Source organism: Pseudorasbora parva, chromosome 21, assembly GCF_024679245.1.
Source record: "Pseudorasbora parva isolate DD20220531a chromosome 21, ASM2467924v1, whole genome shotgun sequence".
NCBI lineage: Eukaryota > Metazoa > Chordata > Actinopteri > Cypriniformes > Gobionidae > Pseudorasbora > Pseudorasbora parva.
In genome coordinates, this window is record NC_090192.1 from 27,152,896 (window position 1) to 27,170,149 (window position 17,254).

A 17,254-nucleotide genomic window follows, 5' to 3' on the forward strand; every position below is an offset into this window, starting at 1 on the left:
CATATAAAAAATAAATTATATAAAAAATACTATATAACACAAGTCAATGGTGCCCCAGAACTGTTCAGTTTCCCACATTCTTCAAAATATTTTCCTTTGTGAAAAAACAGAACAAAGAAATTGTATACAAGTTTGGAACAACCTGAGGGTGAGCAAATGACGACAGACTTTTCTTTTTTTGTGTGAACTATACCTGTAATATAATAAAAGCTTACTATTTCAAATAAACACTTCATTCAAGAATCTTGAAAAAAGTATCAGGGTTTCGACAAAACATTGATTAGAAAACAGATTTCAACATCGGTAACCCTGAGTTGATAACATTGGTTGACTGAAATGTTAATTGAACACCAAACCAGCATATTAGAATCATTTCTGAAAGATCGTTTGATACTGAAGACTGGAGTAAAGATGCTGAAAACTGATATTGAAATATAAATCACCTAAAGTAACATGGTGATGATGAAAAAAAGGAGATGGGAGGAAATATTACATGTAAATGCTTTTTCATTGTTTTTGCAAATGTTTTGCATCCCACTGAAAAAATGTCTGTTCGCTCGCAAAACGATGTGAATACAAAGATTTTGCGAGCAAACTAAATTTCTCGGGGGAACACAATTTAAAGGGGTGGTTGCATGTGATTTCACTTTTTTAACTTTAGATAGTGTGTAATGTTGCTGCTTGAGCATAAACAGTCTGAAAAGTTACAGCGCTGAAAGTTCAATGCAAATGGAGATATTGTCTTTTAAAGTTATGCCAGTTTATTGCCTACAAAAGCGGCCGGTTTGGACTACAACAAGCTTCTTTTCTGGGTTTGTGACATCATAAACCCTTGCTAGTCTCCGCAGATGTGACCTCCGCCCATAATGGTAAGGGGCGTGGCGTTTCCGGACAACCTGTGCTTGGCACTTCAGCCAATAAAAATACATGTAACTACATTTGGCCAAACCGTTCAAAGGACAGTGGAGACAGCAGTGTGGAATAAAGGTAAAATGTATGGAAAAAAAATTATATATATATATATATATATATATTTTTTTTTTTTAGGTATTAAGACATGTTATACTGTGCCCCATAAACACAACCAAGTCTAGAAAAAAAAAAAACACGGAACCACCCCTTTAAATATATTTTCATCCCAGTTTTTCCAGCAACTTGTTTCTTTAGGTGCTCCATATATATATATATATATATATTTTTTTTATTTTAATAATATTTTACAATATTACTGTTTTTCAAATAAACACAGCCTTGTTGAACAGAGTTCTTTGAAAAATATTAAAGAATCTTCCCGACCCCAAGCTATTGAACGACTGTGTGCATGTTGTGTACCTTCTAAGCTTCTGTGCCTCCTCCAAAGTCACAACGCTGTCTGAAATAGCTCTGCCGCATTTTGTTGGGGTGCAACCTGAGGACAGAATGTATTATCCTTTCATATCGGTTCATTAATTATGACACCGATTAAAGTAACTACGCCTCCGCCAAGTTTTCCCTTCAAACTGCATATTCAATGACACATTCAGCAAGGCAGCTTGCCTTGCAAAATGTTCTGCATAATGACTCTGAAGTTTATTCCAGCATCCTCTCAGAGAGGAAGCGCTTTTGGTCAGGCAACATTCACAGTATGGGTTGATCAATTCACAACAAGGCTCAAAATTCCACCTTATACAGTATTTTTGGCATTTGGTAGAATCTAGTAAAAATTCCTGGAGGAATTCGTAAGATCTACTAATAAATGGCTACAGTTATCACCGGGACAATATATTTTCCTGAATATATTGTATCTTTCCCAAAGTTTATTTACACCCGTCATAAAGAGAGTGGTATGAACTAGAGCCAAGGGAATGCTTGTTAATCCCGGAGCTTGCTTTGTTTGTGGAGCCTACGGCTTTTTGAAGCCGGTGTGAGGTTCGGTAATGAGTCCTATGTGGGAGGATTCAGACTGTCAATCACAGCTCTGGCCTCTCATCAAGTATCTAACGTCATGATATACGCTGATGGAATGCACAGGTCCTACCTTTGTTCAAGCAAAGCTTTCTACACCTAGAAGTTGTTTGGGAGCAGGTTTCCTCAGATACACCAATGCTTTTTAGTTCAAAGTTTGCCCCAGTTATATAACACTGAGAATTTTTGGAACAAAGATGCAAATCGTAAAAAAACAAATAGCTGGGCTCTTAAAGGGATAGTTTACCCCAAAATGAAAATTACCCCATAATTTAATCACCCTCAAGCCATCTTAGGTGTACCGTATATAACATTCCTCTTTTAGATGAATACAATTGGCATTATATAATTTTTTTTTATGGCTAATCAAAGCTTTATAATGGCAGTAAATGGGAGCCTAAAATTTGAAGCCCAAAAAAAAATGCATCTGGGGGGTTATTAAAGCCCTCTGAAGCAGAGATGCACTTGTGTATAAAAAAAAAGTTAAATATCTAGCTTCCGCCTTATCGGCTTCCGCATAGAACTGTGAGAAGCGTTACACTTTCTTCATAAGTTGACAATGGAAGGCCGTCTCATGGAGCTAGATATTTTACCATATAAAGTTTTAAATATGATTGTTTTTCTTACTATCCCTTTAAAGGGATAGTTTACCCAAAAATGTAAATTACCCCATGATTTACTCATTCTCTGTAAATCCTAGAAAATATGGTTGTGCGTGAAAACCTCAGCAGATCTGAAACACTCCAACAACCATACCATGTTCAAAGTCACTTAAATCATATTTCTTTCCCATTCTGATGCTTAGTTTGAACTTCAGCAGATCATCTTGACCATATCTACATGCCTAAATGCATTGAGTTGTTGCCATGTGATTGACTGATTAGATATACAAGGAGTTGAACAAGTGTACCTAATAAGGTGGCCGGTGAGTGTATATTACAATATCATATTTATCATGCATTATTTATTTTATTTTCTCTACACAAGTAACAAATAAAGGTAAATGCATTTTAAATCTCAGTTAAAAACTATCTAAAACTATTGAAGGTAGCAAAATAATTTAAATTAAATATAGAGTATAACATTATGTCCTAATATTGTGTTGGTCCCTCCCCCCCAAAGTAGCCCTGGAACATTATGCAGCATGTATTCTGACACATTTCTGTAAGAACAAACATCAACTTCTTGAGCAATTTGAGCTACAGTAGCTCATCTGTCTAATCAGACCACACAAGCCAGTGTGTGGTCTGGTATACTTCCCCACGTGAATCAATGAGCCTTGGCTCATTGATTCACGCCTATGCCCTGTCACCGGTTCACCAATGTTCCTTCATTAGACCACATAACACTGCAGACCAGGAACACCCCACAAGTGCTGCAGTTTTGGAAATGCTCTGACCCAGTTGTCTAGCCATCACAATTTGGCTCACATCCTTACACTTGTCCATTTTTCCTACTTCTAACACATCAACTTTGAGGACTAAATGTTCAGGCCAATGTACAGTTCAATATGCAATATTTCACAATTATATCATAGGGCATGCTAAATTTATACAAAACAGAAATTCACACCAAAACCAAAGCGGAAATTTCCAATAAAGTTTGCAATGTAGTCTGCACTTTGAGTGAATGGAAGAATAATCACCAACATACCTGGGAATAGCTTGTACTTTTTGTAGTCTTCAGAGCACTCAACTGTGAACACTCTGGGCTGAGTGAGGATCTCACCTCTTGAAACCAAAGTGTGTGTAAAGTCATCAGTCCATGTGAAATACATCCAGCTCAGCAGTGCAGTGACTCCTATCACCAGCAACAGCGTGGACCAGTTACCTCTCCAAGAGGAGGCCTGTCTCTGCGCATTTCCCCTGAATGAACACAAATACAGCCTAAGAACTCAGGTGCAATGAACTGTAAGGTGTGCATTTGTTTCATCCATTCATTTGACTGTCAGTTTGCACAACGAAAGGAACGAGATAAATATACAGCTATTCTCCATTCTGCAGGGAGTATTGTGCATGCAAACAAGGATTCGAAGCAGCATCACTTTTTAATTCCAGCAAAGCAGCCAATGTGAGCTCATAAAGTTTCAAAAATTAAAAATCTTTACCTCTTTATTTTCTTTTCAATGGCGCTACTTTCTGGGTTTTTACTGATTACTCGTCGTTGTACAGTCATGTTTAATGAATATACCTGTCTGCTTACATCAACAAAACACGTGTATGCTTTCGTTTCACAATGTTTGTCTTCTGAACTGCTGTACAAGTTCAGAGTGAAAGCGTCCGCAAGAACGTCGTCAAACACCGGACGTTTAGTGTCAAAATAAAAGTCTAGCAATTTCAATTATTTAATATAAATGTATTTAATATATTTATATAAATTATTTATATACTTGATTCTAATTAATAAAGATATATTTGATGCTTCAAGAAGAAGAAGCATGAACAAGACTTCATGTAGGTTTAACAGCCATGTACACTCTATAATGCACACGGCTCTACCGTGGTAGCCGATGGTAGCTTGTTTCTTGTTCTTCAAAATAAAGGTTTAATGTTACAATCTACAATACATTCATACAAGGTTAGGTTGCATTACGTGTTTTTATTATATTTTATATCTGTTCTATTGAAATCTAACTTATCTTACCATTTGAACAGACTGCCATGTACTAAACCCAATTTGTTCAAATTATGACATTATTATAAAGGTTCATTAAAATAAACTGTAATGTGGAATAAGAGAAATGTACACTATTCACCCAATTAGTTGGGTTGTTCAGTTGCTGTTTTATTATAATGTATTTTTTTCTGTCCCATCAGTTCTGTTTGCTCTCTGCTGCCAAAATTAATCTCTTAATTAGAAATACCACAACACTTTAAAAATGGAACTTAAAAGTCTTCTGCTTTAAGATTTAATCTCTTTATCAAATATAGTAATCTGAGCTAGTTTCATTTTAAACAGTCAGTTACACAACTGACAAAAAAAAAAAATTTTTTTTGAGAATCTAATAAATGTAGTTATTGCTTTTGAAAGAAATGTACATCAATATTGTTTTAACCCTAGCAACAATATTTCAATCAGTTCATATGATTTAGTCCTCCGTCTTAATGTATTTAATATGAAAATCCCCAAAACCGCCATCAAAAGAAAATACACATTGCAGAACAAATGTACACATAAAGAGAAAATGCCCTGTATTTATAGTCATGTTCACATAAGAGATAAGGATTATTTCCCTCAAAACCAGTAAATGTAATCAAAAGACTTTAATTAGAACAGGCCAACTCGTACAAAAATAAATCAGTCACTTTTCTCAAACTGACTCAAAGATTTAGAATTTTGAACTTTGGATAGCGGACATTTGTGGACCAAAAAATAAAAATAAAACATTATTTTCCAAAGTATTTAATGTCTCACTAAATGTTTAAATGATCAATTCTAGATCGTCACTACAAATCAATCACAATCACATGCAGGGAGCTCTCAAATCAACACAAAAGTAATTTAAAAACACCATTCTTCCATAAGAATTTTTATAATTGCAGACTAAACAGAATAAATGAGAACATAAATATTTTTTTGTTGTTGCAAAGGATATGTGAAAGTATACATTTACAAGAAAAAAGATAAAAAAAAAAAGAAATATTACAAAACATTGAACTTTAAAATAACAATATTGCGGGTATTAAACTTATATGATGGTCTATTGCTAGCAAACTAGAAAGAGTTTGCATCGAGATTCTGATTGAAAAAAATTATGAACGAAAAAAGAATAAACTTCAGTGCAGTGGGAAAAAAATCTTTTAATCGAAGAGGACTAAAACTTTTGTAGGATTGGGCCATTTAATATAACCACCCTAACTTGGCAAACACTGTAAATACAAAACCGTTAAGACGGTATTAATGCAAAAGTAAACAGCAAACAACCCTTGATCATACGAAATCATTTTCTAGTGTGTGTGTGGTAATAAGATTGGCAGCTGTGCTTATTACAGAGCCTCTTCAATACAGGCAAATTCCTTTGAATCTCTCACCTACAACAATTAGATAAAATATGCATCCATAAAATGAGGAAAAAAAGATATGCACTACTGCAAACAACCGATGAAGCGCCGACAACCGAAACCAGGAATCTGTATCACAAAGTTACTGTAATTAAAAAACTTTAAATGTAGAAGAGCTATACATTTCTATATGACATTTTAGGATTTTATTGTAGTTGTACAACATTCCCTGAAGGCCTGTTGGCCGTTGAGAGATACAGAGAAGAACAAAAAAAAATTCAGAAGATCAGAAAGATGAAATTGTCCATTTGAAAGAAAAGAAACATTAAAAACTCTCAACTGGGGAACAAGTAGATCTTGCTCAATGTTGTCCCTTTTTGCTGTGAAAAAGAAGTTCCACATGTTGGCCATACACACATACACACGGGCAAACTCACACGCATACAACCATTTCACACAGCAGCAGCTCCTGACGTTTATTCTGCAGGAGAGGAAAACACAAACATGCATTAGAAACCTGCTTATGAATTCAGAACGAAGAAAGTAATGCGACGCACATTTAACACCTCACCTATGTTAACTTCTTCGCCTTGTTGTACAGTGAATCCACAACTTTGCTCATGTTCTGTATGGTTTCTAGAGCTGCCCCGTAAGTCTTGTCCACAGGCGGCTCCTCAAATATGATGAGCACTCCTTCACCTTGGTCAAGGATGCCTACAATGGTAGAAATCAAACATCTGTGCTGAAAATCCTTTACATAATTTGGTGTGCCCAGTCCAAAATGACGAGACTATCAAAAAATTGCTTGTAAATAACTTATGCTATTGGATTCATTCAATTATCACAGGTTTTGTACTTATGATTGATCATAGGCCTCATTATTGATCAGACTCAAATTATTTTTACTCAAAAACGGAGGTGCATAAGCCCAGATCAATGACTACATTTGCATGCACCCTTCATAATGCGACTGAGATTTAGGTAATATTGTGATTAAACTTTACCTCATGTAAACAATTCTCAAATTGATATAATTAAGCTCATAATCAAATCACCACAATCAAAATTAAAACTACTAGGATGTATTCAAATCCCAATAAACAAGCATGTAAACACTTTAATCTGAGTTCAAACTGAATTTGTGCTGACAACGTTGCGAGGCATTAATATATTGCAGTATATTAATGGTCAAAAACATTAAACATTAAAATGACATTTTTAGTGCGTCACTGGAAAAATGACTGAGGCTGGATACCAAAGAACTGGCAAACAAATCCATATAATGCTGGAAAAGCTTGGCTTTTTTGTAACACCAGAGATGGTCTTATTGGGAGATATGAGAGTCCGTGGCTCTACCATTGGAGAAAGCGTAACAGCCAACTTGGATCACTTGTGCCTTGATAACGAATCACATTACAGCCTTGACATCATTGAGTTTCATTTAGAGTTGTGCGACAGTCAATCACTGTTTGCGGATCCCATAGAAACGATTGAGAAATGCCATAAACTGAATCCTACCCATCACATAAATGTCCACTAACCTTGCTGACTTTCCTTCAAGTTGCTTTGATAAACACACCTACATTGTGCATTGGAGTATGTGAATGTTGGCTGTAAAAATAATCACAGTTCTTAAAGAATAATCAGAATAATGAAAATTGCATGCAAACAGGTGAAAACTTTGTTCGTGTCATGTACAAATCAAACTGCAATTAAAGGCACAACATGCATTTTTTCGGCCGCTACAGGTCGCCTAGTTCAAAACAAATGTATAGCTTGATGACGTTGAGATTGAGCACAGATTCATGGGAGTTGTCGTCTTCACCTCACAGTCAGTGAAAAAGAATCAGGATGGGACTCTGGCAGAAATCATGTTCTTGGATCAGATTATTAACATTACTGTAGTATGAAGCAGGAGTGAGTGTTGAGGGAGCACAACGTGGCCGCTGGAGCGATTGCTAATGAGAGATGAGAACGAAACAAAGCTGGAGAGCAGCGGAGCTTTTATTATGTACTCACGGTAAATCAAGAAAACAATAAAGACTAACAGTGTTGAGCTATATAATGATTTGTTTTCTGTCTATATTATATAATATATATTATATAATGTGTATATAATATATATAATATATAATATATATTATATATAATGTGTATATAATATATATTATATATATATATATATATATATATATATATATATATATATAGTGCTGCAAAGACGCGTCAACGTCATCGATTATGTCGACTACAAAAATACGTTGACGTGCGTGAAATGCCTCGACGTGTCACACTGTTTGTTTACATCTCGCGTAATGGCATACAGGGAATGGAGGAAGTTGCATTCTATCACAAAAACAGAGACCACTGTTATCAAAAGTATGGGAATACTTTAAACAGAGGACAAATAAAATGGCCCTTTGTTCCCTTTGCAAAACCGATATGGTGTACCACGGCAGCACAACTGCGATGCGCGAGCACCTCAGAGGAAAACATCTCGGCGCACTCAGGTGTTTACAGTTTAACTGGTTTCCATGTGATCTGGTGACCAACTTCCTGGTTCAGGTCTGATATTCTTGCACTTGCGGCATTCTGAAAAGTTTAGATGTTTTTAACTCGATGCGGTGCGGACGCGCCTGGAAAGAACGAGCGTGCCGCTTCATTTATGAGCACGCTTATCGCGCGCCTACATTGGAAATAATGAACTTGAGCGAGCAAAAGACGTGATATGTGAACGGCCCCTTAAAAGACGGCGCGCCGCGAGACAACAGTCACAAACCACCGAGCTACCCCGAATCAGCTCCAGATCTCTGGAAACCATGCTAAACCATAGCAGAACCCTGATTACAGTTTATGGTTTGTGATGCTAAAGAACATTTCATGACGTCTCAGACAACTGTAAATTTATGGCTACTGTGGTTTAATTATAAACGCTATCATAAACTCATATTTACCATAGTAAAATAATTTTCTTTGTCTCTATTATTTTATACTGTAAAAACTTCAACCACATTGGTTGAAAATTAATAAAGGTTGAAATATTATATTAGAAGTTGTACTTATATATTTTTTTGTAAAGTTATCCAAAGGATTCATGAGCTAATTACAAAAAAGAACATTAAATTAATTATTTATTGTAATAAAAATAATCGTTAGATTAGTCGACTAATCGGAAAAATAATCGTTAGTTGCAGCTCTAATATATATATAGGGGGTAACGCAGGTATGATGTCATTGATAGGTGACGCACAGGCACAGTCTGTGTCCTGGTTTAAATAGATTTCTCTGGATTTAATCATTCTTGGGAACATCTGGGATAATTTAAGTACACAGGTGAACAAAATATATCACACTGTTCTAGAGGTTTTTGGATATTTCAATACAAAAAATTTACATATTGTGCCTTTAAGCTCTCAAGTTGCGGTCACACTTCACTGAAATGATGTCACACCCTGTTTTCTGTTCAAAGGAGTTCACAAAGCCTGACCTTTGGAACGAATCAAAATGCGATACTTTTAGCATGAGTCTGATGCATATGCACGAAAGTCAATAAAACAAATTGTGTCGTGGAAGCATCTATTCACTTTGATTATTGGAAATAATCACATTATTGGTGCATATCTAAACGGTCAATGAGGCCTATGATCAATCAGTTCCAAAAAGAAAAGCAAAACATGTCGTGACTGAAAAGTTGATAAGACTGAATACTATATTTGGTAATAACAAAGCATAATGAGAGATTTATCAGCAGTTTTTTGTGGGCCAGTTTTTCATTGACCAGGAACACCACAAGCGCAACAAGATAGAGGGGAAAAATGAAAAAATGGTATAATCAAAATTATCCCAAAACCCCAACAAGTTGTTTAATCCAATATGATAACATTAGCATTTTCTGGTCTTGTTCATCTGGTCGACATGAGGCGTAAGATATTTTTGCAATTTTGTCACTCTCAGATAATTTATCTACATAGAGCAGAAAGACACAAGAAATTGCTAGGAAGAGAGGGGGAATGGGATCGGTACACACATCACAGACTGGACTTCAGTCAGACATGAGCATTACTGGTACAAGATGTCGGCAGAAACCACTACAACAAGGGTATGACTTTGTATTTTTACTTGGGTTGCAACGTTTTATAATTGTTGTGCAATAAAATGGTTGTTGTTTTTTTAAATGCAGAAAAGCTTAAGTGACAAAGAAAAGTAAATTATGGTTAAAGACTAACCATGAAACTTTTTGTCCAGGATCATTTGTGACAGTTTTCTCTCAACATCATCCTAGGGGACACAACACATAACAGACAGAGTAGTTCATTTTAGCACATTTTTATATAAATGCTTATTTTTCTATTGTTTGATTTTATAGTTTGTCCTATTTTTTTGTTTATGGTGACATTGAAGTTATTTGTGATTTCATGAGCTAATACAAGTTTAAAACTATATACAATATGAAAAGAAAAGTTTAGTTCATACCTTTGAGAGTTTGATGAGACCTGCTATATGTGTAATCTTGAAAAGAGAGAAAAGACATATAAATCACTATTTATTACTTTCAATTAAGTAAAATCTGTTGGAGAAATTTCTTAAAATATTTTGTTCACATTAAATAAATAAATGATGCACCTAAGGCTGAAAATATATATTAAAGACACACACACTACCTGTACTCTGGAAAAAGGCTCAATGACCCGAATGAGGTTCTGTTCCAGCAAATTGTCGTAAAGCTTGGCCAAATGTGTGCTGATGATGGGGTCGTCCCTCAGTTCTTTAGTGTACTCTGTCAGGGCCTTCATGTGTGAAAGAGCAAACAGAAAGCTGAGCATGACAGACACATCCGGTTGAAAAATATATACAGATATCAGAAATCAAAATCTCACCTTTTCAAAATCTGCTAATGATCTGTTCTTGCTGGCTTGTGCTATACATTTCAGTGCATCGGTCTGATGGAGAAAACAAAAATCACAGGGCATAAATATAAATGAGCACTTGCTTAGAGAGAAAAGAGATTTATCAGAGGTCTAACAGGTTGTTAAACGCACATGGTCAAACATAAAAGCCTGGTGTACAAAATTGTCTCTGCAGAGCATTTGCTTGCAAGCAGCTAATTTCCTCTATAAAAAGACACTGGAACTTTAATAAGCTTACCTGTCGCCCAGCATATCGCAGAGCCAGTTTGCCACCGATCAAGGACTGTACCTCCTCTGGTCTGGAAAAAAAAGAATGGAATACTTGTATTCAGTAGATACCTTAAACTGATCAAAAGCATTTCAGAAAACATTTCTTGAGCACCAAATCAGAATGATTTCTGAAGGCTCCTGTGACAATGAAGACTGGATTACTGCATAGATTAATTATAAAACCTATATATGTAAAGTAACTTTTTATTTACATATAGATTTATTATTGTTATTATTAAAATATATTATTTAGGCATTGACTCAATTTAATGTTTTTCACTAACAGCCAAGTGTTTTACTAAATTGTGGCATTGTTGTTAAACACTAAGGAAGAGCTAATAATTTAGTGGATAATTTTGTGACCTGAGGGTGATCTCTGCGATCATTATTATGATCATATATACATAAAATATATCAATGAATCCCCAATGCTAGCATGGTGGGGTGTATAATTACATTATAAAAATATTATTGTCAATAATATTATGTAAGTTTCATGTAAAATCACAGTTTTTATGACATCTCCAGCTCTCTGACTCAGTGTACATGTCAGCATCCGAATTCACTCACTTGATTTTGTTACTATTCTTTGATTAAAAAAAAAAAATGCAGCCTTGAGGATAATAAGAAACTTCTTTCAAAAACATTTGAGAAAATCTTACAAACCCCAAACTTTTGAACAGTAGTTTTTTTTTTTTTTTTTAAATACAGTAGGGTATAATAATTCTTTTTTTTTTTTTTAATACAAGCCACACTTTCTGTATTTTAGCTACACAAGTCATTAAGCATGGGCAATGCATTATGGAGATGGATTGTACTGAAGAAACAAGAGCCTAAGTATTACTTAGTAAGTGTCCGTTACATAACAGAGCTTGCCGTAACTAGCACAATAAGAGTTATATTATCTTGTGGCCTCCCACACACACAGGGGTAAAATGCAAGCGGTTATCTCACTTACAAGCTAAGCATGATCTTGCAGAGAAGCATGTATTTCAGTGCAGTGACCGCCCTGGGGCTGTCAATGGAATCGTAGCCCTCAAAAGCCTCAAAGAAGTAAGAATATGCAGTTTTCCAATCTTTTTCCTCAGCTGCATGGATGATACCTGGAGGGAAAGGGTGAAAGTCACATATGAATAAGCAGCGCACTTCTAATCTCAAACACACTTATTGATTGCTAAACAAATAAGTGAAAGTTACCTGACTGCATATCAAGAGCTGCCTGGAGTTTTGGGGGACAGTAAATGGCATTGGCGGTGGTCCTGGCTGAGGTTAGGGCAGCCCTTGCTTTGGGAAGGTTGCTGAGAGCGTGGTAGGTTTTACTCTCTAGCAGCTGGACCTCCACCAGCAGAGCTTTATCGTCCATCTTTTTCAGCTCCTGCAGCAACTGGGTGCCTGAGGAGTAAGAGCAAGTAAATCAAAAATATAACAGAGTACAATATATATATATATATATATATATATATATATATATATATATATATATATATATATATATATATATATATATATAGCAATTTTCTAAATTAATACAATTTGTTTATTACAAATAGGAGTGCCCCCAACCAGGGGCGTCAGACTGGGGGGGTTAAGGGTACCGAGTGCCCAGGGCCCGAGGCAGGGGGGCCCTTAGAAGTCAGTTTTCTATACATACATTTACATTAATCAGAGTGTTGCTTATTTTGTTTACATTTTAAGTGTTTTTATGATAAAAATGCAATACACCCATTGGTATCACTATGGTATTTGGTACGGGTGCACAGCAAGATGGTTTGTACCCAGGGCCCAAAATTTAGTGCTACGCCGCTGCCCCAACTAGTCATGGTCCATTTAAGCCATTAGTTGACTCATTCCATGCTTATATTATTTCATGTCCCCCTGTAGTTAATAATTGTATCTCTTGAAACTCATCTTTGATCACCAAAATCACATATTTAAAAGTTGTTTTGTTAAGAAATTTCTTCATGCCTTAAAGGTGCACTATTTTTGCAGTAAAATTTCCAAAAGCCACTAGGCTAGTGTTATATATTTTGTCCAGTTGTGTTCTTACAATATCCCAAATGTTTCCCACTATTTGTAAATTGTGAGAAAATTTGCTATTTTAACCAAGGAGTTAAATTGTCAATTGCATGATATCTGCATTACCTTGGTTTCTGGTTTTATTTGGCAGAAACGCTTTACTCTTAGCAGTGTGAACAAGTGTCACAGCAGCTGCTGAGCGAGAGTAACACAGAGTAATGTCTTAACATAATTTTAAACACACTTAAATGTATCTAATATGATAAACAGTTACTTCATACTAATGACCGGAAAAGTGAAAATAATGCGACTTTGTCCCGTCCCATTCTAATAAAAGTCAACAATCGCTCCAGCAGCCTTGCTCAGCTCCATAACACTCTGTCCTGCTCTGCTACATACTACAGCAACGACTCATAATCGCATCCATGCACATGAGTCCTATCGTGATTCTTTTCCACAGGCTGTGAGGTGAAAACCACATGTCCAAAAATTCTGTGCTCAAACTTGGCATCATCAAACTTCACCTCTGTTTTGAATAGGCGCCCTCTAGCAGATGAAACAATTACATAGTGCAGCTTTAAATATAGCTTGAATGTAACTCTACACCCTTGCTTCATTTAGTATATGCAGTTCTATACTAATTAGCCCCAACTCCACTAACTCGCGCCAGCTCAGAGATCAACTCGTTGACATGACTGGTAAAAAGATTGAGATTTTTTCAATCTGTGAGCAGTTTTTTGAGACTGTCTTTGGTACGCTGCAGTTAAGGAGAAATCACTCAGCAATGGTGTTGACTGATGAATCTGCACATGGTTTGTCTTAAAGTTTATGTGGTGTTTTTAATATGCTTTATGTTCACCACAGGGGAACTTGAATTACATAAATATATACTGGAGAACATATGCCTATTCCAGACTCAAGTGCATGCATAAAGCTTTCCGCAAAGCTCCGGAAAAATAGCATGGATACATTTTAATAGTTTATTAATAAACTAGAGTTTTTTTGCAAAGATGAAGCTGATTGCCATCTCTGCAGTATACTGAACTCTCCTATAGCGAGAAATGCAGCTTTCATATGAATTACATAAACACAGAGCAATTGTTTTCGATTCAAATTGGTTTGTTTCATATCGAACATCACACTAACACTCCACATGTATAATAGTATAATACTGTATCTAGGTTAACATTAGAGTGAGTGGCCATGTAAAGTTGCTACAACTTACATGTTTCAAATGAGGAGCCATATTTGAGGACAATGGATGATACGTGAACGTTTGGATTTGCCCGAAATACTGCAATTACCCACCATTACAGATCTGTCCCTCACAGACTGTGACTTCGCTTCTTTTTTTCTTTCTGTGAGTCTGTGACTAACCAACTAATAAAATCTTGATAGACTAAGCCTCTTCTCATTGACTAACATTTAGTCGACTATTAGGGGGCAGCACAAAAATCAATTTAAGCAAAAAGTAAAAATAAAAACATGAATTTGAAAATGTATTAGTATTTGGCTCAGACTTCTGGATCCCACGGTAAATACATTCTTATTATTCTTACCTAGCTGAAGGGCTTCCTGGTATCTCTTGGTGTCAAAATAGAGTGAAATGAGTCGAGCCTGACAAAAAAGGAAAAGGAATATTGATAAATTATGTTGTTGTCTACTGCTATATAAATTGAATGTATTAATTAAATCAAGAATACATATTCAAAAATAAATATATTACAATTGATATTAATAAACTTAAAAGCAATAAGGCCAAAAATAACAGTGGTCCTGAGGTCTGTTATTAGACAATGCAAAGCTCCAAAAACACTGTAGCATATGGAATTATTTAAAAAAAAAAAATGTAAAGGCTTTTTTAAATGTGGCACAGTAATATACAATTCACTCAATGTCACAGATCTGCATTAAATAGTTTTTTCTGGCATCCAATCAGATCTTAGAGTTGGAACTACATTTTATATGAATTATTGGCTTCTGTATTAGCTCTGATCGTCCCAACAGTTCAAAGCTGATACTCAGTTGTTTTATGTTTACCTCAAGGGCCTGTCTGAGGAAAGTTCTCTTCTCAGCTTTAGCCCATTCAATGCATTCCAGACACAGCTCAACCTCCTGGCCCGTGGCTGCCTCCATGTCCAGAAATAGATCCAGGAGCGAGCGCACCAACCGTGCTGCTTTTGCCTTGCTTATGGAGATCAGGAAAGGCCTTACAAACTTCAGCAGGCCTCCAAGCTCTAAAAAACATGCAGAATGATAAAGATGTGTCATAAAGTAAAGAATTTCCATAGCAGGCACAGCATTGCCCCAAAATGTTGATTGCCACCTGCAGCTTGTCCCGTCTTGGCCAGGAGCGTGCCAAGCTCCAGGATGCTTTGCTCCTTGACACGAACCGCCTCTTCATCATCCTCCTGGACATCCCGTCTCACTAAAAAAGCCAAAGTCACAGCACAAAGTTAAGTGGTAACTTAGACCACCCTTTAATACATTTCCCATCAATAGAAAGTAACTGACTTAAAGACAAAGTTACAATTAAAGTGATATACACTGCTTTTGACATCATGTGTTAAATGAAAATACTTGTTTTAATCAATGCACCCTGCCAGCTATTCTAATGATTTTCAACGAACACTCCCCCCACCAGCTATTGGTAGGACAACAGATAATCACACCCTCAAACTCATGTCTCGGGCTGTCAAAATAATAGTAATGTTTTAATAAAGCAACATTGTTGACACTTTTCGGGGACATGAACCAACAAATTAAGGTGGATCTAAAAAAAAAAAAAAAAAAAAAAAAAAACACTTCACCTTTTGGAATGTAAAAATAGTAATATGTCTAATGATCTTAGGTAACTTATTTAAACCCAATTTTGAGACCCACATACATATACAAAAAAAACTAAAAAAAACAACGTTGACATGAAAGAAACTTTGGCTTTAGAGCCGACAAGTATAAACAGGCATAAGTGCACATGATTCGATTATGAAAGTTTTTTTTTAGTCAAAACCCAAATGATTTTACTGTATCAAACTGCTTAAACTAAGAATTCGTGTTATGACCAAAGCATACAGTTCCTATTTACGAAAATATTGAGGATTTCAGCCGCTAAAAACAGAAATAAAGAAATCTCAGTCAAAGTCACGATAGCAAAAACAAATGTCAAACATTGTCTTAGGGTTGGCATGACATGTCAGGTTAATCAAGTTAATATTGTTTAAATTAGTGAATCTCTAAATAAAATAACATCGGTTGAGCTATTATTAATATAAAATTAAGATAAATCCCTGAAAAATGTGTTAAAAGCGCCTTGGCCTGGAAGGGTGGCTAATAGTGCAGGCTAACTGCCCATACACATCGGGTTGTGTCTCAAAGCGTAGCGAGCTGCCTACCTAGACAGTTTTTTTAATGGTAACGGATGCACGTTCGAACTTTCAATTAATATGTTCCAGCTCGCATATAGAGCCAGCAAAAGCTATCTTTGTTCTATGCGTGATTCGACCTTTCAAAAGAGACCAGAAGGTCCAAAAATGATGCCTGTGGAGTCAGCTTTCTATGTTTTGCGACGAGCTCACACACAGTACAGTGAGTCAGCACCGCAGCGCCGGCTCATGGCACCTTAGCCTACCTAATACAGAAGCATTAAAGTAGTCATGCAAAGTAAAAAGTAAAGTTTTATGAACATAATTTGAACATAGCTTTACCTATTGAATGAAAAATGTCAATAGAAGCGTTTCTGTCAGTGCTGATAAGAGACTGAGCTCTCTGAAACTCCACCACTGCCGCGGCTGCCATCTTCCCTATTCAAAAAATCTCACTGCCCACAAACACTTGCGAACTCACCCGGAAGTGCGTTAATACGTAAGTGCGTAGTTGCGGTGGTAGGTTGGGTTTTGTAGTCTTTTGACATTCTAGCGCAAGATAAAAAAAAAAAAAGCGCTAAAACATCCACATTGCTTTTTTTCTCTCTCTCTCTTTGTAACAGAGGCGGACAAAGGTCACAACGTCATTACTTGAGTAAGAGTAAAAGTACTACTAGTCAAATATTACTCTGTTACAAGTGAAAGTTGTAAAAACTGTTTTTTTTTACTTAGGTAGCCTAAGTAAAAGTAGCCT

The 17,254-nt window shown here is 36.0% G+C and overlaps 2 protein-coding genes across 2 annotated transcripts in view; both read right to left on the reverse strand.

Annotated features, from left to right (window-relative positions):
* Positions 1 to 4,218, reverse strand: part of ogfod3 (2-oxoglutarate and iron dependent oxygenase domain containing 3) — a 21,106-nt gene extending 16,888 nt beyond the window's left edge. Inside the window, exons 1-3 of the mRNA XM_067429904.1 lie at positions 4,052 to 4,218; positions 3,598 to 3,809; positions 1,333 to 1,408 (exon numbers count right to left, since the gene is read on the reverse strand). Coding sequence (XP_067286005.1) covers positions 1,333 to 1,408; positions 3,598 to 3,809; positions 4,052 to 4,119 — 356 coding nt within the window. The 5' untranslated portion in view covers positions 4,120 to 4,218. The remainder of the gene's footprint in view (positions 1 to 1,332; positions 1,409 to 3,597; positions 3,810 to 4,051) is intronic.
* Positions 4,219 to 5,118: 900 nt separating this feature from the next.
* On the reverse strand, positions 5,119 to 16,977 carry psmd11b (proteasome 26S subunit, non-ATPase 11b). The gene is made up of 13 exons (XM_067429917.1): positions 16,843 to 16,977; positions 15,465 to 15,566; positions 15,179 to 15,375; positions 14,698 to 14,755; positions 12,320 to 12,514; positions 12,081 to 12,225; positions 11,091 to 11,151; positions 10,823 to 10,885; positions 10,607 to 10,732; positions 10,419 to 10,454; positions 10,172 to 10,223; positions 6,517 to 6,659; positions 5,119 to 6,426 (listed from the first exon to the last, which is right to left on the reverse strand). The coding sequence occupies exons 1-12, from the start codon at positions 16,931 to 16,933 to the stop codon at positions 6,517 to 6,519; spliced, it is 1,269 nt and encodes a 422-aa protein (XP_067286018.1). The 5' UTR covers positions 16,934 to 16,977; the 3' UTR covers positions 5,119 to 6,426.
* Between the last annotated feature and the right edge of the window lie 277 nt (positions 16,978 to 17,254).